This window comes from Solea solea, chromosome 19 (assembly GCF_958295425.1).
Source record: "Solea solea chromosome 19, fSolSol10.1, whole genome shotgun sequence".
In the NCBI taxonomy this organism is placed as follows: domain Eukaryota; kingdom Metazoa; phylum Chordata; class Actinopteri; order Pleuronectiformes; family Soleidae; genus Solea; species Solea solea.
Window position 1 is genome coordinate 8,709,977 of NC_081152.1, and position 24,926 is coordinate 8,734,902.

The window sequence follows — 24,926 nt, forward strand, 5'->3', positions numbered from 1 at the left end:
AACCGGACCTCTGGTCACCTTTTTTATTCACTCTTGTCAAATATATGTTAAGTTATGTTGATGTCTACGTTTCATGTACAGCGTGTGTTTGAAAAACCGGAGTCGAATTCCTTGTATGTGTTACATACTTGGCAAATAAAGTTGATTCTGATTCTGATTCTGATAAACATATGCTGGACTGTTTCTTCCTGCTGACAGTAATCACATTTACCTGTATTATGTTTACTAGCCCCTCCAACTTTCTTTTGGATTTTGAAAAAAACGTCTTCCCTCTCATCCTCTCATTGTTTTTGCCATATATCCTTTAGTTTTTGCTAAATTATGCTTTCTGTCATTTCAGTTTTGCCACTACCTAAAGTCAAGGCAAGAAAGGATGCATACAAATAAAAAATAACCAAAGTTATAATAGTTTGGGATTTTTAATTAGTTTTAGTATTTAATAGTTTTAGTTTTTTGCAATATGAAGTATTTGCCAGGTGCAAAATGCAAAAAAAAGATCATAATAAGTATTTTGTGTGTCATTAAAAACCAAACAAAAGATTTTAAAAATGTATGAGGTCAGATGAACATGCATCCCTGAATCACAATATAACAGTCTACAAGAAAATGAGTCTCAAGGGCAAAATATGCATAATACTGCTGATGCTGGACATAGTGTGAAAGCTAAAAATCAAATAGCCAACAGACTAAAGACACACATGAACATAACATAAATAATAATAAATAACGCTCAAGGGACACAGACGCACTCAAAAGGATTATGTATATAAATTAATTTTAACGTTATTGTTTAACGAAAACTTTTTTTACATTTTAGTTTTTGTTATTTCGTTAGTTTCTGTTAACTATAAAAACCTTGGGAGGAACCAAAAGAAACTGTACTCCCTGAATACCCCATTCCTCAGTGGGCAAAACAACAATTAAATGAGACAAAAACTACATTTACTGAAACTACTTTTATTTTTGTGTACAAGGTACAAACATTATTAACGGTCAAAACTTCAAAAAAGGCTGACAATGCTTTCATGGTCATGTCTAAAAGTACAATCTGTATCAAAGTATGGCTCAAAAAAAGTTGCACAAGCCTGTGCTTTCTGTGTTTTGGTTTTGTCGGTGTAACAAAATAATTTAAACCATGACAATAATATTGTCTAATACTGTTTGTTTGTCTTTTTAAATCAAGAAAATGACCAATTCATCAGTCCATCCACCTTAATTTCTGTTCTTTAAAAAAAAAAAATGTCATTATTGTACGTACTGTTAACTAAATTAAACTATACATCAAATACAAACAAAAAAGTAATATCACACAAGAAAGCAAACGTTTATAAGCGATACATGTTACAGCTTCTCCACCATTGTTTACAGCCGAAGTAACGCATTCATAAAATAATACAACTAAGAATGAAAGCAGAAAAAACAGCCAGCCGTGTCACAGTTTCATTTGAGTTCAACTGCAGCATTGTCACATCGCCTCATACAGCACCTGAAGTATCATGTGTTCACCAGCTTTGAGTGAGAAACATGTGTGTTGTCAAAGTGCAGTTTCAGTCTTTTGCAAAAGCTGAAATAAAAGAGGAAGAAAAACAAAAGGTAGCTGCAAGACAACGATCTGCACTTCAGAGTTGATTTGTTCATCCTGTCACACCAACATGAAATCTTTAAAAGGCATTGGTAACACAGTGATATTGATTGTTTTAAAGGCACAGCAATAGCATTCCTTCATACTGTATTAAAACATGACTGGACAAGTGAAGATGAAATCTGCTCAAGTCTTTTCAACAGCACTGAATAAAAAAAAAAAAGTTTGGGGCTCATTTTCCAGCACCAAACCTACGTCAACAACAGCATCATCAAAGCACATTTTTAAATGATTAAAAGCTGAATTCCAATGTCAGTGAGTATAAACACTGTCATGAATTCAGTAATATATAAAACACTGTTTGACAAAAAAATCCCCATCACATTCAGGGATTTGGACGGCTGTGGAAAAGTATTGCTTGTTACGGCACTAAATCAACATTTTTGACGAAATATGTCCTTCATTCAACCAGTCCTACATTAAAATTTACAAAAACGAGCACATTTTATTTTACAAAATAGTAACTATCCAAAATATACAGTGTTTGCGCCACTGATATTCAAATTCAAGACATCTCACACTGTGTATATATACACAAAAAAGGCCACATCCTTAAGTGTTATCGGGCACATGGACATTATTTTGCTATGTTAAGTTTAGGATGAAACGCTCACAAAATATAGTAACATTGGATTTAAATGTCAGTCAAAAAGGCATGATTGTATGGCTGTATGTGTGAATTTCATAACCCTGGTCCCCAAATCATCCTCTGTGCTATGTTAAATAGACGTCAGTCCCTCAAATCTGCAAGTTCTGATCGCAAAACAGAGAACGAGGTGAGGCACTGAAACTGTATCACCTCCACGCCTCCGCTTTAGAGCGGGTGTGTTGTTTGTTTTGGACCAACACAGCTCGTGCTCTCCACCAGAACTGCACCTTGACGTCAAGACATTTACACAAACAGCAACTAATAAAGACCAAACAGCAGGAAGAAGCCCTTCAAACGCCCTAAATCAAGGAATACTGTGTCCTAGACATGGACTTCAGGTCGCTCTCCAAGTCCATAAACAGCACTGAGCTGTATGTTTAGACATTGTGTGCCCTTTATCCCTCTGCCCACCCCCCACCATTGAAAGTTTTCTTTTCTCTCTCTGAACAACCCCAATCCCTATATGTAATTCTGAATTCGATGTACAAGGCTCCTCCCACTCAAGCGACAGGGTCGGCTTTATCCGCCAAACCAATAAAGGTTCCATTTTGCGGCTCATCCTTTTCCTTGTCGTTGACTGGAGAGTACGAGGTGTCCTCTTCAGCAGACGTCTGTGGGTGTACATAGAAGATACAACTTTAAACTTTGGAATGCATGTCTTTGAATGTGTCATTTTTAAATCACATTCTGTTAGTGTGTTAAAACCAGAGGTCTCAAACTCGCGGCCCGCAGGCCACATGTGGCCGTCCGATGGATTTCATTTGACCCGTCGAATTATGTCAACGTAAAATGAGTTGTTTCTATATGCTTTTTTTAAAGGAATATATTCATTTTGTATCATAAATATATGAAATGATATATATGTGCTGATGATATATATATTTCTTCTTTTTAGGGAGAACAATATTTGTTACACATTTGAAAAATGATGTCTTTGAAATGACTCAACACAAACAGCTTCATAGTTCATAAATGGCCTAAAATGACCAAAGGCAAAGGCTGCAAAGGCAAGAGTGCCTATGTATTGTTTCATATCAAAACAAACACTTTTATTATGAAAATCAGTGGAATATCGTCAAATAGTTTGAGACCCCTGCTGTAAAGCATCAGCATTATACTCTGCTGCAAAGTATTTAAGAAAGCGTACAAAGGTATTGACATGCCATAGTCTATTTTATATTGCTGTAATGATATTGTGGATAGGTAGATAGGTAGGTAGGTAGATAGGTAGGTAGGTAGGTAGATAGGTAGATAGGTAGGTAGGTAGATAGGTAGATAGGTAGATAGGTAGGTAGGTCGGTAGGTAGGTATAAAGCATCAGCATTATCTCAGAAAGAGTGAAAGTCGTGCAGCTGCAAAGTGAAAAATGGTTTTAAACAATTAAGTAAGACACACGTTTAAATTAGAGAAATAATGGAAATGCAGATAATCAGGGCAAAAAACAAAAACTTACAGCGTGGTGAGACTTGGAAAACACAATGCGCTTAACTTCGCTCTGCACAGAGGAACATGGTGGTAGACACACGTGCACAGTGTCATTAGTGTGTGGTTAAGCAAATGGAAAAATTACACAAAAAAAATGAGCATTCAGTCACACATTAAAAGCAGCAATGCCAACAAGCTGTTCAGCTGTTAGAGTTAATTGAGGCGGAGTGGCGTCGTACCTTCTCTCTGTGGGCCCGCACCAGAAGGATGACGAGGACCAAGAGCAGGATGACGCCCAATCCCACAATGATGAGCGGGAAGTTGGACACTAGATTGGAAATCAGAAGCAGCTTCTGTACTCGTGCTGCAGACGCATCGTCGATCACCACACTCTGGATATTGAAAGACAATGAGAGAGAAAGAGAGGGAGAGGGAGATTCGTCACAGGGAGAAACCTTCAGTCTGTATGTCTTATCTTGGAATAGAATAGAACAGAACAGAGGAGAATGCTCTCATTGTCATTGTGTAAGAACATTTGCTGGGCATCGTTTTGAAACAACCTCAACATCACTCGTGTTAAATACACTCCCGTTTCTTCATACTCATTTATGATTAAGGAAAGCAAGAAACAAATTCTAATGTTTTGGAAATGCATTACATTTTAGATATAATACCTGTAAAACATTAGATCCATCATCTATTACGTATTTGGTTAAGTGTCTGTCCACCTTCAGTGTGTGTTTGACACGCTTACCTCATTGATGAACATAACTGGGATTATTGTGTCCTTCAGGCCTCTTGTTTTCCTGTAATCAACACAAGGAAAAGAGTGTCAGTGAGTACACACGCGTACAGTGCATTAGCACTATAGAATAATACTTGAGCGAGCGGATGTAGACACTCACGGGAATCCAGAAAGTTTTTGAACCAGTACGTTTATCTGTGCTCTCTTGTTTGCACGTACGATCACGCCTGTGGTCTGTAATGTTGACAGAACAGACAACCAAAGTTCATTTGATACCAGCTCTTGATACAAGAAATCACATCCATGATAGATAGCTAGATAGATAGATAGATAGATAGATAGATAGATAGATAGATAGTTAGATAGATAGATAGATAGATAGATAGATAAACTTGTGCACTACTACTTATGTGCCACTAGGTGGTGAAGCTTTGCATGTTCCCTTTCACAGAGCTCCTGCACCTGCTCCACCAATAACTGATACTGTCTGTCACCTGTGGCCTGGTGACTTACTGGGTTAAGGTCGAGGTACGTTTGGTGGTGCTCTCTTTGTGGGGACAGTCCCTGAATGGCTTCCACATATTTATCCTCTGCCAGGTAGAAATGAGGGAAGGAGGCGACCACTGGTGCGCCTGGGAAAGGAGAGGAGAATTCAAGATCACGTTGAGCTTAACCAAGAAGTCAAAAGATTTACAGTTCATTTCTGCATTCAGTAGAGGAGTCACAACAACGGTCTGGTAACACTTTACATTGGACTACAGTAATAATATGGCAATCATTTTGCAATGGGGAGGTCATATTATAGTCCTACTGTCTTATAATGCAATTTCCAGCTTGGTGATAACAATAGTAATAGTGTAGTAATGAGGCAAATAATATTTCAGTAATATCATGTTATTTCCAAAGTAATATCCAAGTAATAGCTTGGTATTCAGCATTACCATGTCACTGAACTGTAACGTGAAGTGTTTACTAAAGTTGTATTATGTGGAGACAATGTTGACAATGACAGAATTGTGCTTAAATGAACTTAAGTATGCAATTACAACAGGAGGGACATGCACTGCCGCTCATCAATTTTGCAAATTCAGAAATGAATTAGTATGCATCCTTAGCTCAGCACACACATCATCACAAAGGAGGTAATTATCTTTTTAACAATACAAGTCAAGACTAATTAATATACCAATTTGCTACTTTGAGGGGTTTGTCTTGTTCAAAATAACGTGTGTGTGTGTGTATGTGTGTGTGTGTGTGTGTGTGTGTGTGTGTGTACACAGGCTCCTCGAGAAAAAACAAACACAACACTGACTGAGCGACACGAGGGCTGAGTAGGTCATTACAGTGGCAGCAGAGATAACAGCGTTTTCATCAAATGCCACACTTCCTGCTGTTTGATGTATGATCAAAAGACTCCACAGGATGACACAACCAGATACGCTTTGACCTGCAGCTATAAGGACACGTTGTATGAATCTCAGCGACAAACCGCCAGGAAAACGTAAACAATGAGCACCACATTTAATGGACCACAGCCATTAATGTATCACAACAAAGCTACTTTGCAATCGTGTTTGTTATCATAATGCCGAATCTTGTTACTCTCGTTCAGATCCTTCCGTTTATCGAGGAACACTGGACCGACATCCTTCAATGTTTCCTTGGTGATAAGCAACAAGGACGTCAACGTCAATTAGACAATTAGATTAGATTCTATTTTTGTATCGAGTCTTCAGGGTGTCTCGCCAAAAAAAAATGTCCCAGCTCTCGCACATGTGAGCAGCAACAACAGGGTCAGATGTTGCAAGGAGCTGATGAAGTGGGGCAGAGGTGAGAGTTTTCCTGCTCTTGTGTATGGCAGCAGACGTTCAACAAAAACAGTGGCCGCCGGCAGTCACCTGAGAGGCTGTTGTCGTTCCAGGCGTCAAGGTCACTGTGGTGCAAACACACACGCACACATATTTGTATTGGTGCGCTCAAAAGGCAGCACACCATGTCTGAACCTCGGCGTAACATTCACTCTGTTCTGTTTGATTTATTTGAACAAAACCAATATTTTTCGCGCCATTTACTGCGACTGTTTAGTATTTGCTCTCATTTCATTACACTATGGACTTCAACTTCTAATGAACCCCCATCTATTTTACTCTGTCAACATGTTTTTCTTGTTGTTCCGTTATAAGTAATTTGCACTTCTCAGTTCATTCTTGCCTTATGATACCATACATTTATGCTGGAAAATAGAAGAAAGTTAAAAGTCTGCCTGTTGATACTGAAACAAATACTAATTAATGATCCGACAAAGGTACTGGAATGCATTTAAGAAACAAAAACAGCTTTTCTTCTAAAGGGAAGCTGAGGACAACTGTGCAATGGACATAGGCACTGAGGAAATGCCCAGTCATATTAAAAGGCTAGAATCAGGTGACTGGGCTTAACGCCCCCTCAGCTACTGGGTCAGTCAAGGTCAGATGGCGCCTGACGTGTGGAGCGGGCGGGAGAGCTGTGTCACATGGGTCATTTAGGGAGTTTTAGCAGTAAGCACTGGGGAAAGCAGGAGGACAATTAAATGACCACTTCTTACTGAGGTAAGAACTATGGCGCATTGCAGCCCATGGCCAAGAGGAAAAGAATTGGGCGAGTTACTGGAAGGTCTCTGGTTTAACCCCAGGCTTGTGTGTGTTCACAAGTGGTGTGTTATAAGGATGAGTTAAATGTGGAGGACAAATCCCCTTTCAATAACTGGTATATGTGTGTGCGCGTGTAAAAATGACTAATTAGTGGCTGAGCCACTAACAATGGCAGAAGCAGTGACTGTGAGGATTATTATTATTATTATTATTATTATTATAATAATAATAATATCCTTAGGATTTCTGGTCATTTTTGAGGGGGTTAACTTGCCTAGAAACTCCTGAAAATTGGCAAGGAGGTCAGGTCTGGTCAAAATGCGATATTGGCAAAGTTCCCGGACCTGTGCGTTGCTCAAGGGAATTTTATTGTTTGTAACCTGTCTCCTATATCTAATCCGGGGTGAACAAGGGTGACCTCTTGGCCAGGTCACCTTTGGAAACGAGATTTCGATCTCAATGGGTTTTCTACCGGGTTAAATAAAAGTTAAATAAAAAATAATAAAGTGGTGCAGGTGAGAGAGAGTACCAAGACACTATTTTGAAAAATCAGATGGAGCTTTCAAAGTTTGCGTTGCCAGATGGCGCAGAAGTGAAAGAGGCACGTGAAGTGTGTGAGAAAACACAGTCTGACATTTACCTTTCCGACAGGGGCTGACTTTGAGAAGGCCGGTTCCCAGGCACTCTTTCGGGCTGACACAGAAACCCTCATTGGCTGGATTCTCCTCTTTGCTGGCCAAAACGGAGCGAGGCGGTGTGAAGCGGTAGGCTGGGATTCCCTTCACCTCCACGTCTTTCTCAAACTCCATATAAATCGACCTGGATAAAGGTCAACGTTTAAAAAACAATTCCACTGTCGGGTTTGACTGTATTTACAGTATTATATCTTCTTTCAGTCTGGAATAATATAAGACTTTTGAGTGAAAGTAGAAGAAACCAGTTAAAGGTCCAGTGTATAATTTCTTTCATTTGTTCATTGTCTGCTACTTTGTCCTCCACCTGAAGGTCGTGGAGAGCTGAAGCCAATCCCAGCTGACATGAGGTGAGAGGCGGGGTTCACCCTGGATCGCAGGGCCACATATAGAGACAAACAACCATTTACTCTCACTTTCACACCTATGGTGAATTTAGAGCGTCCACTTAACCTCCCACGTACACATGGAAAGAACATGCAATCTCCACACAGAAAGGCCCACGGTTGGACGGGGTCGTGAATCTGAACCTTCTTGCTGTGAGGCAACAGTGCTAGCCACTACTCCGCCGTGTGGCTCAGTGTATAATTTATTTGAAATACTCATTAATGTGGTTTTCACAGCAGCCCAAATGATCTAATGTTATCTGTTTGGGAATGGAACAAAGGAAATATTACAGTGATTTCTCCACAGAGCAGGAAAAGGAATATTGGTAATAAAAACACACAATAGAGGAGCGCTATGTAATTACTGGATTAAGTCTTTCTTTATAGGTGTAATCCACATCCACATGCCCCACATGCACTCTTGTTAAACTGTACATTATTCCCACAAGCTACAAGTGAAATGAAAAAGTAATTATGTTCCACAACAGTGGTTTTGCCGAACATTTGTTTAGTAAAAAAACGAAATAGACTAAAGTAAATCTCCACACACTTCACCAGTGTGGTGATCAACACTCCTTAATGGCTCGGCAGCTCGATTGACTTTCACCTGCTCAGGAGTCACTGACCAAACAAACAAACACAAGAAGTTTGAAGTACAAATTTGATATGAGAAGCCAAAGTAACCCTGTGTTCTGACCTCTGGAATTAACACTTTTGTGTAAGTTTGACCCTCCTCTTAAATTGGGAGTGGAGAAATAGTGTGTGGTCTCCTTTTTTTTCTCTCCATGTTGTGTTTTCACAGCTTCCAAGAGAATCACATTATTGTGTGCCGTCCGTCCTTGTTCTATGTATCTGCAGTTCTGTCCTGTCTTGGGAATCCTGACGATTCTCAGTGAGAACAAAGGAGTCTATACAGTGTTTGCCAACAAGCCGAGAGGATTCTGCCCGTAGCTACGCGGCCCACCAATTGTGCAACAATACTGTACAGACCTTTCCCTTGACCTTCGCGGGAGAAGCGAAGTAAAAAGACTGATGTGTTTATTCACTAGAGTAGAGCTCAGAGGCTCTGCCTTGTACTGCTTTGCAGACACTTGGCCAAAACCCGGTTGCAATATCAATAAACACATGTATACGTCTATCTATCTGCTTAACGTTTTCAAAAGCTTTAGAAACTTTCATAGCCTTTAAATTGGCAAAGCATATCCGAACCACACCTGTTAAACTAAAGATCATGCCTACAGAAAAGATTAATGTGTAGTAAATGCCATGTTGGTATTTCAACAATGCAGTGTGTCAGATCTTGAAGCATTTGTGGTTCAGCTGTCAGTTGCAGGGTCAATACCCTTGTCCGGTCGCAGATGGGAATTCTTGAACCTTTTTTGGTGCCGCAGATCAGTCCCAGAGGAGCGCCATTTATCATAACACATGTTTTAAGTCTTAAGGGTGAATTGAGGCTGAGAATCCCTGAGTCCAGCTGTCTGTGATAAAGGTTACATACATGACTTCATTGGACATTTCCTTTTCAGATTATGGTAAAAAAGCACAGGAAGCAAGGGAGGGAGCCTTTCCTTTAGTCACAATAAGGCAGGCGGCAGTTATGAAGCCACCAGCCAATAAATAAGTAGGGGAAAGTTTTCAGTAAACATTTGGGAGAGGGGTTTTTGACGCATAGCCAATTGGAGTCAAAGGTAAGACCAGGCCACTCCAAGAGATTCTTTCCACCCTCATCATAAAGGTTAAAATGTCAGCATGGAGTTAGTTTTTAGTTCAGTAACTTCACGCTCATGATTTTCATTCTCCTTCTCTGGCCTTCTCATACCGTGCCTCTATTTTTTGTTGTGTTTCTTATAATATAGGCAGCAAGGCAGAGAAAACAAAGGTCACCTGTGGTGCTGTGTGTAAGTGAGCAGGATGTCATGAAAACAATGCATGAGTTCCAAAGCCTGTGAACATACCATACCATACCAGAGATGAAAGCTCCACCGTGCTCTGTCGGGACCAGTGGGCCAAGATTTTTAGTTTAGGTCATGTACCAGGAATAGACTTCACTTCATAACTTATCACAGCCTCACCAGCCACAGGTAGAATGCTATGTTTGATTTGTTGCGTGTCCTGAAATGCTCTTCTTCATACCTCAGTTGATGTGTGGTTATTTGAGGTACTGTTGCCTTTACTTACATTTTGAACCAGTATGGCCCTTTCCTTCGACCTGTGGCAACAACAAGGCCAGAGAACTGTAACTCACTGGATATTTTCTTCTTCTGGGGCTGTTTTCTATAAATCTTACATATTGCTGTGTGTGAAAATCCCAGTAGATCTGTATTTTCTGACTGGCTGGCACCAACAATAACAGCTGCCCAGAGACCAAAATGCCAAGACTTTCCTAGCAGGACTCTGACACAGATTAGGATTAAGACTAGGACATCAACTCTAAATGGTAAGGTAATGAAGATTTAGAGAATTTGAAAGGTGCCATATGTAAGACATGTACTACAGTACTACATATACATACATTCGACTTGATTCAGTTTGATAACTGGCATCACTGATAACAATGGTGCAGCCAGTATATTCACATTTGTGTGTCACAAGCTGTTTTGGTTTGGTGATTTGGTGCCACCCCCCACCACCCACCCAATAACTCAACCTAAAAAGCCTGGCTACCCCTCTCAAAAACATCTCAACCAGAGGAGAAGAAAAACAAGGGTCTGCAACGGAGATACATTTAAATACAGACGACTGGTAGTGGACAGGAAGCTGACAAACCACAACGGACATGCAAGAATGGATACTTCTCTCCCAAGTCGGGGAAGTCAAACTTCAGCCAAGGTTCAGCAAAATACACTCGCTATACAATTTTATCATTGTCCGTTATTGTTGCCTTGTTCCTCTCATGTTGCTGACATGCTAAAGTGAACCAACAAGGTTAATTTTTTCATAAAAGTAAAAGGGGGCGGGACATTCGTGTGGGTGTATGTGTATGCATGGACACAGCGTAAGTGCAGCATCTGATTTCACATATCAATGGGAAATATGTTCACTTGGGATTGCAGTGAGTGTTTTATTTTTTACCAATTGTTGCTGTTGTAAAGATTTTACATAGATCACCTTTAAATTGGCACGTGACGAACAGTGTGGTGCTTAGCCGTACCTGCACAGGTCTGGGGTGAAGATGTAAATGCGCTCGTCCTTGTTCAGCAGAGGATGGAAAGCACTTCCATCGGATCCATTGATGCTGTTGCTTTGGTCAGACGTCCAAAATGTCAGCTTGCTGCAAAACATTTTATCACAAAACATGAGCATCTTACATTTTTTTCACATTACATAGGACTTTCATGCAGTTAATGATAACAGCAAAGAAGTCAACTTTTGTTATTTTATGATTTAGGAAAAAACTAAACTTGGCCGATTTCTTAGAACCTCCGCTTATCAACGCCATCTTAATAACACCACATTAAAACTAATTTGCAATGTTTTTGGCTGATCAAACACTGCTTTATCTTTAAGTCATAGTTCAAGAAAGTTTCCCAAGAGCCAGAAAGGCAATTACTGCATGGAAACTGTGGAAGAGGAACTGAGACAACAAAATGGGTAACCAAAGGACACTTAGAAGCCATTATGAAGGCATTCCAAGCATCAGGATGTCCTGCCCTCTGTTCTATACTACCAGCTCAGACCAATGGGCAAATAAACATCGACATAGCCAGTCAGCGAACGGCGGCATTTGACATAAAGCAGCCAGTTTAAGGCTATGTTCAGTTTAGCAGCCACGTTGTTGAAATTGGATTCAAATCTGATTCACATCACAAGTGTCCTGCATCTGAACGTGACAGCATGCCAGGTTGAAGTGGAGTTGAACTTGTGACCGTGATGTCTCTGCACACCGGGGGTACCGGTCTTAACCACTGAGCTACCCCCCCCCCCCCCCACATAATGAAGGAACACAGATCTGATTTAAAAATCTGAATAGGCGATCAGATTTCCGAGTCCACACAGTTTGGAAAAAACTGATCTGACCGTATCAATGATAAAAAAAACTGGGTATTAGTCACTTCAGACATAGAGGGAAGTGTGTATTAGTATGAGGCTGCTACCTTTGACCTTTCCACGTCTTGACCCGCCCATAGTCCATGTAGTCCTGCTGCCCAGTGTGGTAGATAAATTCCCCATCATTGCTTCCATTTTTCTAAATGGAAGCAAACAATTATGGCATTAAAATGTTTTCAAACAAACTCAACATGTCTTTCTGCTGCCTTTAGGGAAATTGATTCATTGATTGTTTGTTTAATTCACATTCTATTACAACATTTGACCTGTTGAAGAGCAGTGTAGGGCTTTTATTTTCTTTGAAGCCAGTCACTTTGACGTCAACTTATGGTCAGTTTTATTTATTTTTTTCAATCCCAACTTCCTCTTTGTGGGAATGATCCACTGTCTGCTGATCAAATAACACATTTATCTCTGGAAATGATTGAAAAACCCAAAACTATTTTAAGTATTTTAAGTAGCTCTTTAAATACATTTTGCATTACGTTTTATGCATTTTTGTATTATACATATAAAATGATTTGTTTTTATATAGGTGTACATGCCTTGTGCATGAGGCCAAAGACCTTCTCCACGTCAGATGAGGTGGCAGAGAGGCTGGTCAGCAGGCGATCTTCGTAGCCCCAGAGCAAATCATGCACAGTGTGAGTGGAGAAGAGGTCAACCCCTAAAGCATTCACCATCATGGACTTCAAGAAGCTGCCTTTCGCTTTGTTCATGACGGCCTAGGACACAGGAAATAAGGGAGGGTTATGTGAAATTGAGGACACGGGGGAAGAAAGTGCAGATGGAAATTGCAAAACACACGTTCCACTTTGACCCACTTGAATGTCCACTTTCCTCTATTTGTTCGAGACAGGTTTGTGACTCACCCATGCAGGGATGTCGACAGTGGTGATGTTATCCACAGCTGGATCACCCACTGACCTCTCTCTCAGGAACACAAAGCTTTTGGTATTGTACGCAGACACCATTGTGTCATTTTCCACCATGCTCACATTCTCCTTGTACCTGTACTCCCTAAGACAAAATGCAAATGGTGTAATGCGGTTTAAATCTTGTGTGTTAAAAATGACCATCACACATAATCAATAATCATTAATCCGTTTGAGATAAAGACATTCAAACGTTTCGATATGTGTATGTGACAAGCAGATTATTTTTGACACATGCTGTGGCTGAAAGTAATTTTGGAAACAGGGTTTGTAGTAGAGTGGGTTGTGGGTGGGTGACATGCCTGATCTACATGGAAAAAAAAAAAAGGGTCAGCACACAAGTGAAAGAATGAACAGGACGTGACACGTCATTACTGTCTCAAGTTCAGATTCTGATTGAGAGAATCAGAGTCTCAACTGACTTCACAGACTTGAAGAGTAGATGCAAAGTAGCTGATTCCTTTGTCTGATCTCTCTGCTGGAGATCAACCAATCTGTCTGTGTCCAAATGCAGATCTTTGTAAATAAGTGCAGCAGATGGCTGAGGTTGCGTACCTCCTCTCAAATGGTGCAACAGTAGAAAAACCCTCAGCGTGCGCTGGCAATTTATCAGTAGTTTAACCGTTCACTCGTGAGTAAACGGCACCTGCTCCTACAAATGACGTAGAGCAGAGCAGAGCAGAGGACAGGACTGTAGTTAATGCCAGCTCTGTGTTTGTGTACAATATGTCATTAAACTGTGACTGAAATTGTGAAATTGTCGCTTCTCTCCATGTTTGTTGAACAGGAAGTTTGATTAAAGAGCACATGTCCATATTCGGTACAAACAGTGATGAAAAGCAGCATTAGTGGACTTTTGTCCGCACTAAAGTATGTAAACCAGCATGTGTGTGGCTCCGCCAGAGAATATTGCTGAATATTGCCACTTTTTTTTTAGACATTTTTTGATATATATAATCATTTAAATGTGTCAAGGTGGTTAGTGACACAGTTTCCTGTGGGGAGATGAACTCTCACAGTTCACATTGCACAATATACACTCCCTATCGTGTGGGTATCAGATGTTTCTACAAAACAGTCTTTTATGTTTTGTTTTTTTTTTCTTTTATCTTGCTATTATTATTGAAAAAAATGTTTCACTCGTTATTATTTTTCTACTGCCGCTATTGTCTTGAGAGTGACCAGAAACTACAACAACAATAAAAACCTATTCTTTTCAGTGTTTTTATCACGTCATAGGGACTTAGATCCACCACTTCTGTCTACTAAATGGTGATGTGCAGTGGGGCTGCTCTGCATCAATCTGATATTTAATGGCGTTTGATTTTGAAACTTCAATTTCACGTGAAATGCACGTGACCTTCTTTACGCAGCTGCTGCAACCTACCTGTATGTGTAGGGTCCAACCTGCTTGACCTCCATCTTGGCTCCCTGAAGGAACTCGTTCACATTGGTCAAATTGAAGAAGAAGAACTCCATGTACACGGGAGGGGGAGGGGTTTTCCATGACTCAAACACACGGCTGCCCTCAACTAGAACGATCTCCTGTGGAGACAGAAAGTGCATAACTTGGTATAAAAACTATACGGACACATCATCATTGATTAGTGCTATAAAGCTAGTTCTACTGACAGGGTTTATGTAACATGCAGTCTGTGACCTTCTGAGGTCTAAGAACACATATAGAAAACAATTTATTCAAGACATTTATTCACTGTCTCCTCTCCAATGTATACGTTTTATTCCCAATAAGCAGCAAATGATGGAAAGACAAACCAATTCAAAAACAACAATAATAATAATATAACAAAGGTAACAAATGGTTCTTGGAACTTTCGTTTATTTGTGATTATTATGTAGTTAGGAAATTAATGGTTTAAAGGTTTTGTGTCTTTTTAAGGCTTTTACCAAAAATCTAAGCTTTTTTAAAGACATTTCTTTACAAGATATTTCCAAAAACGTCTTCTATTGCAGTCACTTTTAACTGATGATGCGCGATAGCAAGCACATGTTTTGGAGTTTTCCCAGTCTGCTCCGAGTGAAAACAACACAGAGAACAAAAACATCCTCAGAGGGGGGTCACGGAGGGGAGCTGCTGTCTGAGAGTAAGACAAGCGCATTGGCTGCACACATGAATGATATTAGGGGAGACCCTTCCACACAGCCCATTGTCAGTGGTTGCCACTGACAATGGGCTGAACTGGGGGAGAGCCATTGATGGATCATGTGAGGCGGGGAGCTGGATGCTCACTGGCTGCGCGGGGCTGCTGCGACCTTAATCATCAGAGCACATTCCTCAGGACCGAGCCTTATGAGGCCCCAACAGTGAAGTTCAGACACAAACTGATACAATCCTGCTTCATTGCACATCAAACTAGATAATTGTTAGAATATAATAATATAATAATTATAATAATTAGAATATATGAGATACTGGGGACAATGAGCCTTGCACTGATTAGACAAGTGACACAAGCAAGGGCTAAAAAAGAAGTCAGTGGCAAAATTTAAACGCGGGGGCTGGTGTTTGGCCAGATATGCTGAATTTTATCACACGTACAATTTCCGTACTCTACACTAAACTGTGAAGATTTGCAGCTGGATGAATAAATAGCATTACTACATACCCATATACACAAAAATGTGGTTTTAGGCATCATGTTGAGTAAATACCCAGTGAAAAAGATGAGGTTTCTATTACTATTACTATTACATAGTGTGTCTTTTGCGTGAGCAGAAATGACCATGAATCAGTGGTAGAGGAAGTTGTCTTTCAACTTTCAATGAAGGTTGTGGGTTCGGCTCCGCTAGTCTACGCTTAACGCTTTTACGTCCTAAAATCTTTGTTTATTTGATTGACAAAAAAAATCTCAACAGATTTAATCTAATTTTTCCTCTAAAATGTTTATGCAATTTTATTTTTTAAGTGCTTGTGCTGCCAGCAGTGTGTGAATTGGGTATGAAAGATGAGTGATAGAAAAAGCTTTGAGTGGTCATCAAGACTAGCAATGTGGTACATTATAAACACAAACCATTTACATACAACTAAGCCCATTAAAAAACACCAACGAGTCCCATTATTTGAATGGTACAGACTAGAGTCCAGCCCCCTCCTCCATCTTCAGAGTCCCTTCTACTGGTTTTGAGACAAAAGCTTTAGCCGAGTAGCCAAATACAATAAAGCTGCCACTGTTGATCAAGACAAGGGGGAGTCTCATGGTATTTCTGTGTCACGTCTTTTATGATCCAAACTACTAATAAGGCAGCTCTCCCAGTGCACTGCATGAAGACCTACTTGGAAAGCAAGAACAAAGAACCCCTCTTATCTCAGTATTTGACACCACTAAATTCACACCACTCCCTGTATGAAAACACGTGTAGCAGGTGAATAAACAAATATGAAATCTGCTGCTGCTTTGATGTTGAGAAAGGTGAACACATGGCGATGAAAAACACCGGGGTAACAGCAAGGGGCTATTCTTTAAACCCTGCAGTCGCGGTGCACAAGCTTTGCATACTCTAAATGGCTTTCTCCCAAGAGAAACACTTTGCTCAACAATGGGATAAGTATTTATGAATTCAATTAAATAACCACTACTAACAACAGTTTAGTGCAATAAGATTTTGAATATAGTGGTAAGATGAGGATGAATTGTAAAGACTTAGAAGCTTGGAGTAACTGTCAAGACCATGATGGTGAGCATGGTAAATATTATCTTCATCTATTGTTGTTATCACTGTAAACATATTTAGCATGCTGGAATTAGCATTAAGCTCAAGGTACAGTGTGGTTGAAGCAGTTAAAGCTTGCAGGGTCTTCTGTCCAGATTCAGAACAGACGTCTTATGTCAATTGGACTACTGTCCTTGTCCCAGTATACAAGCACTAGCAGGGAATTCATTTTTACAGTATAATGAAGTGTTTCAGCCTCCGTTAGGTGCTGGTATATGGAATTAGATTTAGAAGCAACACTTTTTAAGAAGCACAAAATCACAAAATCAATAAAATAAAATAATTGCAAGTATCTAACGTTTGTCAGATTATAAACGTTAATCTGAATCCGTTAGATACTGGCAATTATTTTGTCAGATGGCGACGGTGTAAACTTGGGGAACGAGTTCCAGATGGACAGCGACTCCAAACACGTGACTACTTCTGGTCCATTGAGCTTGAGTCGATCCAAAACTCAGTAGCCAATCAGCAGGCAGCTCCCTAAGGCCCGCCCATGGTCAGAATCGCAAACAAAGAACAAGAGTTGAAAAGTGTATTTTCAAACTAAATACTATATTTTTGAATGATTCAATCGATATTTTCTTTGCAATTTGTGTATTTTGATTTTGTGGTTGTGTTATGTTGCTTCCTAAAAAATTGTTGCTTGCTTCGTGAAAAGTGTGGTTGGGAAAATATCGACACAAATCTAATTCCACACTGGTACGCCCCCTTTCGGCTTAATGGTATTAGGCTAGTTGTTAGCAAGTCATGCGCAATATGAATCTTCCTACCATCTATGAACTTTAAAATATGACGTTTTTTTTAAAGCTTACAGAAAATGCAAATGGAAAACTGTGCGTGTGCCACAGTTCCACAGGGCTATCATGTTTATATGCATTTTAAAAGTCTGGTTTGAGTCAAACTAACACATATATGTGATGTAAACATACTGACTAACTACCCATGTCCACATTTAAATGACTGACGAGACAAGGTCTCCTAATACAAAGGTTAATCTGAATTTATGGTGATGAATAGGGCTACAAAAATTACACCATAGGATCATAATAATGCTTAAATGAATCAGCAACTACTCCGATAATCGATCAGTATGTTTCATTCAATAAAATGTTGTCGAGATTATTTACGCTGCTCTGACAGCAAACTGAATTTCTTCGCTATAGTATATACTATATATATCTCCTGATGATAAAATATTCTCCTTATGAGGACATTTTGACAACTGTAAAGACACAGATTAACCTTCTCCTCTGTCTTCTAAGGTTTGTGCTTGTTTATGCGACACAATGCATCATCCTCTGCTGACAGATAATCATACCAAGATTTATTCGCTCAGTATATCATAAGAGCCCAGTAAAACCCTTCACGTTTAGGACCCATTGTGATTTTAACTGTGAAATACTGCGACAAGTAAAAATAGTCTAGACGTCACCATCAACGTCCAGATGGCGCTTGCATGTCTTAATACTTTGTTTTGGAAACTTTTCTTTGCGTTTTCAGTCATACTTTAGCAGCCATGTCGATTTACTAGCACAATGTTTGCTGAAAACAAATCACTTCCTGTGTGCAGTACTGGAATGTGCGACACAAGATCTAAACCACTGACAGAGACACACGGAGAGAGTCAAGTGAAGCCACTCAACATTTGGTGAACTAATTTGAAGTATTTGTTTATTTTCGAAAGTTAAGCAATGCAGTTTTAAATCCATTGGCAAGAACATAAAAATCTAAAAATGTTGGTACCCAAGTGAGTATTCAAGATGGAACAGCCAAACAGCAAGGGGCCCCTAGACACTATTACCCAATGCCTGTGAAAGGACAAGTAATTTTTCATCATCATTTCATCAGCAGGTCATTGCATGCTGACCCTGCTTGACTCGCAGATAAGAGTGGATGCCAATCCAGCCAGTTCCCCAATGAACTCAGTGTGAAAGAGGCTCAGCACGCAATAGTAGTCTGCGGTGGGTGTAACCTTAACCCAGGGTGTCTGAAATTGATTATACATTCATATCTTGTGCCAATTAATGCACGTGCAAGGCAGACAGAGTGAAGCCACCTTCTTATCTCATCACTGCAGCTATGTTGGTCAGTTATATCTTAAGTTCCCAGGACCTCTGTCCGCACAGAGCTTTGCCCGCTCAGTTCAGTCGCAAGCTGTCTAGCTTGATTCCCTTAGCGGATTTTAAAATTCTTACGGAGTCACTGGAGAGGTCATCTTTGGGAACATGCGCCTGCTCCTAGTATTTTTAATCTGTTTATTCACTTGACATTATGCACATTTCCTGTTGTGTTGTGCTGTCTGTCTGTCCTGAAAATGAGACCCTGTGTCGCAATGGGATAACCTGTATAAGTAAAGTTTAAAGGTGACATCGAATGCTCGTATCGCACATATATGTTAGTTATGGAGGTCTACTTACATATATTAACTTGTTTTCATGGTCAAAAACCTCCTAGTCACTGCAAACGAGCTGATCGAAATATCTTCTTCTTCTTCTGCGGTTGAATGTACGCAACCGGATGTGCCCAGACTAGTGCCCGCACCAGGAGGAGCTACGGTGGCGAGAGGAGTGGTGAGGTTTACTGATGACATCATCAGCAAACTGAAGTGCCTTTCCGCTTTGCAGAGCCCAGGAAAACAATAAAACCCTATTTTCTCAGCATTGGCTGAACTGTTTGTTCTGAAACTTTAGGGTTTCATAAACGAGGTAATGACGCAGATACACATACAAAAGCTGCGTTAATTGGAGCTTCCGGTGTATGTCACCTTTAAATAAAACTGGGGTTCAACTGGGGTAAACTTGATACGGCAAACTTATGTCCTACTGTCAGATTAACTCAGAACAACATGAAATCTGAAGTGCGTGTATAACGAGTGTAAGACAAGGGAAATTAAGTATATTGGTAAGACTTTCAATCCGACCCAAAAAAGACCTAACAACGCGGCACTTGACCAGCATGTGTTTAGTTTTTTAAACTTTTCACTGTGTGAAAAACATCAACAACATGTTAATATTGCTTGTCTGTCAATGTGAATACCAGCGGTCATACATAATGGCAAAATAATCAAAATCCTCAACTTGCAGTATTGCAATATCTAAAGCCAAAGGCACTACAGTTACTTTATGAAGACAAAACTGTGTGACCAAAAAACAACGTCACATTCTACACTGCTGCAGGAATCTTCAGAAAGGACCAGAAAATGTGCTTTGTTTGTTGACAAACTCCTGAAAGGTTTTTTCACCATATTGCGCAGCTTTATGTAACCGCCTTTTTAAGGTATGGAAATGTACAGCAGTTCCTCTGATAACACGGCAGTTTCCCTTTGACTATTAATTCCGTTTCGTTGGCTGCAAATGAAATAAAATGAATAGTGGCTGTAAAAGTGTTGAAATCATGTGGTGCCATTACTTTGTGTGCTGATCAGACATGTAAATAATATAAACTACAACCCATCACTCTTGCGTAGTCTTATCAGCAGCAAATGATTAACTCTCCTTTATGGATTATTTTGGTTTTCTATTACCTCCACTTCCTGGAGCCGCTTGTGTAAAAGTTAAATTTTTTTACATCTTTGCAGCATTAAAACCAACTCGCAGCACAAGAAAAAAACATCAATGGTACATTTGTGCCTCCGCACTTATCTTCTGGGAAAGCTTTGAACTTTTCTGACCGACAGAGTGTAAGATACTGAAGATCCAGGAAATCTCGGGATTAAAAACTACAGTGATTAGAGATATGAACTGAGCAGAAAGGTCCACTGCACATTTACATTGAGCTTCTCTTACAATTTCTGCACTTTCTGCGATTCGTATGTTTCTATTCCATGTAAATGTGGTGTTTTTGTAATCTGCTGAACTTGCGTCTGTACATTCATGTGACCTGGGAGAGGTTTTTTCGATATGTACGCAGTGATCCTTCCGTCCGACACAACCGGCACATCGCTTTTCTCACGCAAAGCTGCCAAGGGAGAATGTGAATTGCGCAAGAATGCCGACGCTTGCAATAAATTCAAATGTCTTTTTCCCCATCTGTTTATAATTACTGACACAGATGCACCCACAGACCAAAGAATGTGATGATCTATCTATCTATTTTTTGCAACTATGCAGCCAAAAACTCCTCTTAAATTCATAAATGTAACCATATTCTTGTCTCTTGTCATGAGCTGATCTGTCCTCAGCAGTGGACTCAGCTCTTCCTTTGACGCGTGTTAAAAATAACAACCAATACCTAGAACAAGCGACGGTGACCCAGCCCTTCACTTATTCTTAGCTGTGGAACTTGCCTATGAACCAACTCCTGACATAATGACGTGTACTCAGGGCACAAACGCACATCAACAGGCCGCTAGGAATTCCTCCAAGTCTGCCGAAAGCTGGAAGCCGTCTCTCTGATGAAGTCTTCCAACAGAGCGTGTGGTAAATGCTCCGTGATGAAAGACCAACTGTATCTAAACCTATCATCTCGCTGTAGGGAAAGGAACATTTTCACTGCTCAGTACAAGGCACACAACCCTGATAACGTAAGCTATAGCCATCCTTTCACGAGAGGTTGGCAATTTTAGTAAGCAACACACATCAGTCAGTTTGGTTCAATGATAAATCATATCACACAGTCACTGAAGTACAAGAAAAGTTAGGTCTGCAGCTGTACTTTATAAAACCACAACTCATGCAGTGCTTAAACTATTTGTTGACGTTAACATAAAACGACTGCAAACTTTTTCCCAACAGCGTTTTGTTGAAACAAAAAACCAAAAACATCTCAGACAACATAACAGTTCTTACTAGAGTAGATTCTTAGACACCATTCAGACCTGGTGTTAACGTCAGTCCTGAGTGGGTCATTTTCAGATTAAGTTAAGAACACGTCTGAAAACTCCCAGTCCACCCTGAATGCGTCCTCAGAACCGATCACAAAAACCAGATTCAGAGGGGGTTTGAGGACGCAGGTGGCCGCATTCCTGAGCTGCGTGAACGTAATCTGTCCTAAGAAGTGAGCAGTGACCACCACCTCCTCAGCTGACGTCCTCTGACCAACAGCAGTTTCACAGTTTTTTACACTCGTTAAATGTTAAATTAAAACAAGTCCTTGCACATAGTCACAAAGTGTCTATTTGAGGGCAGGGATGCCAAATCTGATCTCATGTGGTCACAGGAGACACACTAAGGACACATTTCAGTGCCTAATGGGAACAGTTACACTTCATATCCACATGTGATCTACCACGTCTGAATGGGGTAATGGACTAAAAATAATGAATCATCCAATGACTGTGGCTCACTGGTCAGAACAGACCGCCAGCCAAACATGAAAATTAGGTACTTGGCAAACAGCACAGGGTGTAACAGGGTGAGGGAGACGTAGTACAAACATTCCCGTGCCACGTTCTGATAAGACAACGGCTGTAAAGAATTAATGCCACAGTTAATGGCTTATCAACTTCATAGAACAGCTACAGTACATTCAGAGGAACAAAAGTTTGGGTTGCCAGGTTTGGGGAAAAAATAAGTTTCCAACACAACAGCTCACTGATTGATGCTTTGGAGCCAAAATCTGTGTGTTGACATTAATATCAACATTAATAACTTCAGACATACACATGTTACCTGCTATGACCTGCAAAGATTTATAACAGTTTATTATTGTATTATTATCATTATTATTATCTTACTACACACATTATTTCTTGGCAACCCAAATGATTTGTTGATATTGGTGAATGATAAAGCCATTCATAACTAGCTTATGAAGCCTTAATAGAGTGCACTATGCAAAACCGGTAACATGTTTTCAGTTAAGTCAGTTTTCAATGCCAAACTTCTTGAAAAGTGACAAAATATTTGCATATCTCAATTTCAATGAGATGTTTTAATAATGGAGTTATATCTGTACGTTTTTGTAATAGATTGTTTGTAAGTTTGCATCATAAATACGGCAACACAGACACTTTTATTTTGAAATTCAACTGTAGAGTTGCTTTTTTTTCCCAAAGAAAAGTTGGACTGGTGGCCCCAAGGTCATTCGAGTTTGAGACCCCTGTTTTTAAAGACTAAATAATTACTATTTTTACATTTTCCCCAATCTGGCAACCCAAATATGTTGGTAAATAAATGATAACACTATAATTGCAGCATATGGAGCCTTTACATCTTCTTTACCAGGAAGTAGTACCAAAGTGAACAAAGTTATAATGAGCTTCACCCGTTTTTACGTTTGTATAGATTAAACGATTAATCGACTATAATTGGGAGAGATTCTGCAGGGTTGCACCCCTGTTCTCGCTTCATTTACACATTCAGAGGATGTGGGAGGGGGAACTTTTGTTTACCTTTTTGAGGCGGTTGTGCATGATGTTGCGGAAAGTTTGAGCCGCAAATAAGGCAATCCCGGTGACCAGCAGCAGAGCGCAGGTGAGCCCGACCGCATAGATGGCGCACGACCTTCGTGTCATGTTTGCAGGTGATGGGTGGTCACACTGAGGCTCCTAACCTTGATGGAAGGATGAGGAAGGAGGAGGAGGAGGATGAGGAGGAGGACCAGTCTTCACACACAAATCCAGCAAAGTCTTCCTAACCGTGCAGACAGAAGAAAGACTCTTAATTCCACCCGCTTCTTTCTTTCTTTCTTTCTTTCTTTCTTAGTTTACTTGAAAAGTAAAAGTTCGTCCTTCACTCTGCTCGACAAAAGCAACGATGTTTTACTCTGAGTGACAAACAGCTCCGTGGACGTGTGTAAATAATGAAACGGGTCACACTGTGACAACCACGCGGTTCTCACAGACTCTGGTACAGCTGCGCCCTGTGGACACATGGACAATAAAGTGTGTAGTGGAGTATTTGTAGCGGTCTGCAAAAGGCGCTGCCTCCCTCCGAGAAACGAGCGCGCTGATTGGTCCAGAGCGTCTGCACATACGCGGAGAGGGGAGGGGGGCTGCGGGAAGCGCGGGGGTGGAGTGCAATCGGGGTTTGAGCAAAAAATGAGCCAAAACTTTGCAGCTTTCTCTGCAGAGCACATGTGACATAAGTAGAAATACTCTACTTCTGCTGCAGACGCAGCTCACACTGCAAACGCTCGTGAATCATTCTAACTTTTACTTATCTTAATTTGAGAAGTAGCCAGTAACTTAAAGCTGTCAAGTTATTTTTAACTTCGCTCTGATAGTGCAGGCTGCGATGGTTTCACACCTCAGTGTAAGTTTATCTGCACTATAGTCGAATGTACTGTAAAGAGGGTTATTGTGTCAGTCATGAAGTCATCGTGAAATTAAACTGTTAAAGGAGACATCCGGAGTTACAGACATAGGTCTATTTTCTGATAATAACAAGTTCATATTTGTTCATATGTGTGTTGGTATCCAGTGTTGTAATGTAACAAAGTACAAATACCTTACTCTACTGAAGTACACGTAGCTGTACATTACTTTGCTATTTATATTTCTAGCAACTTTTACTTTTACTCCACTACATTTCCTCTAACTATCTTTGTTACGCGTTACAACCATATAAAATCAGAAGAAGAAGAGTTGGCAATTTATATAGAGCTTTTCTAGTCTTGATGAGCTGCTTTACACTACAGTTTTGCCATTCACCCATTCACACACTACAACCTGAGGTTAAGTGTCTTGCTCAAGGACACATATAGACTTCCAAAGCCAGGAATTGAACCCACAGCCTTCCAGTTGAAAGACAACTTGCCCTACCACGGCTTGGCTCAATCCTAACTCCTCACATTTTTTAATACTAATAAGTATTAATATTTAATAAGTAAGATTTGATATCAGAAAGGGACTTTTGATTTGACATTAGTACAGTAAGTGTCATATACGTTAAGAGTTTTATTAAGTAATATTATAAAAAAAGTTACTTCAACTTCTACCAAAGTCATTTTCTGGTGAGATACTTTTACTCAAGAATCCCTTTTAGGTACTTGATACAAGACTGTTGGTATCACACTCTTGTCAACTTAGTGGTTTAGTGGTTACAGGTTAGTGATCACCAGTGATCATGGTGAGACATTCTTTTAGGTCATATACTGAACACA

General features: G+C 40.1%; 1 protein-coding gene across 2 annotated transcripts; it reads right to left on the reverse strand.

Annotated features, from left to right (window-relative positions):
• Positions 1-941: 941 nt before the first annotated feature.
• LOC131446082 (lysosome membrane protein 2-like) lies at positions 942-23,694 on the reverse strand. Of its 2 annotated transcripts, XM_058617072.1 has the most exons (13): positions 23,215-23,694; positions 14,539-14,696; positions 13,089-13,236; positions 12,762-12,941; positions 12,264-12,355; positions 11,321-11,440; positions 7,732-7,910; positions 4,975-5,093; positions 4,622-4,695; positions 4,471-4,522; positions 3,956-4,108; positions 3,745-3,786; positions 942-2,902 (listed from the first exon to the last, which is right to left on the reverse strand). In XM_058617072.1, the coding sequence occupies exons 1-13, from the start codon at positions 23,335-23,337 to the stop codon at positions 2,792-2,794; spliced, it is 1,551 nt and encodes a 516-aa protein (XP_058473055.1). In that variant the 5' UTR covers positions 23,338-23,694; the 3' UTR covers positions 942-2,791. The 2 variants fall into 2 exon arrangements, with proteins under 2 accessions (XP_058473055.1, XP_058473056.1); XM_058617073.1 differs by lacking the exon at positions 3,745-3,786.
• Between the last annotated feature and the right edge of the window lie 1,232 nt (positions 23,695-24,926).

Bases quoted from the DNA above. Each gene is read 5' to 3' on its own strand.
- LOC131446082 (XM_058617072.1), bottom strand. From the start codon at position 23,337: ATGACACGAAGGTCGTGCGCCATCTATGCGGTCGGGCTCACCTGCGCT. The intron at 5,094-7,731 runs GTAAATGTCAGA...CTCCTTTCCCAG, and splicing joins AGTCAGCCCCTGTCGGAAAG to GCGCACCAGTGGTCGCCTCC. The intron at 4,523-4,621 runs GTGAGTGTCTAC...TGTTGATTACAG, and splicing joins CAAAAACTTTCTGGATTCCC to GAAAACAAGAGGCCTGAAGG.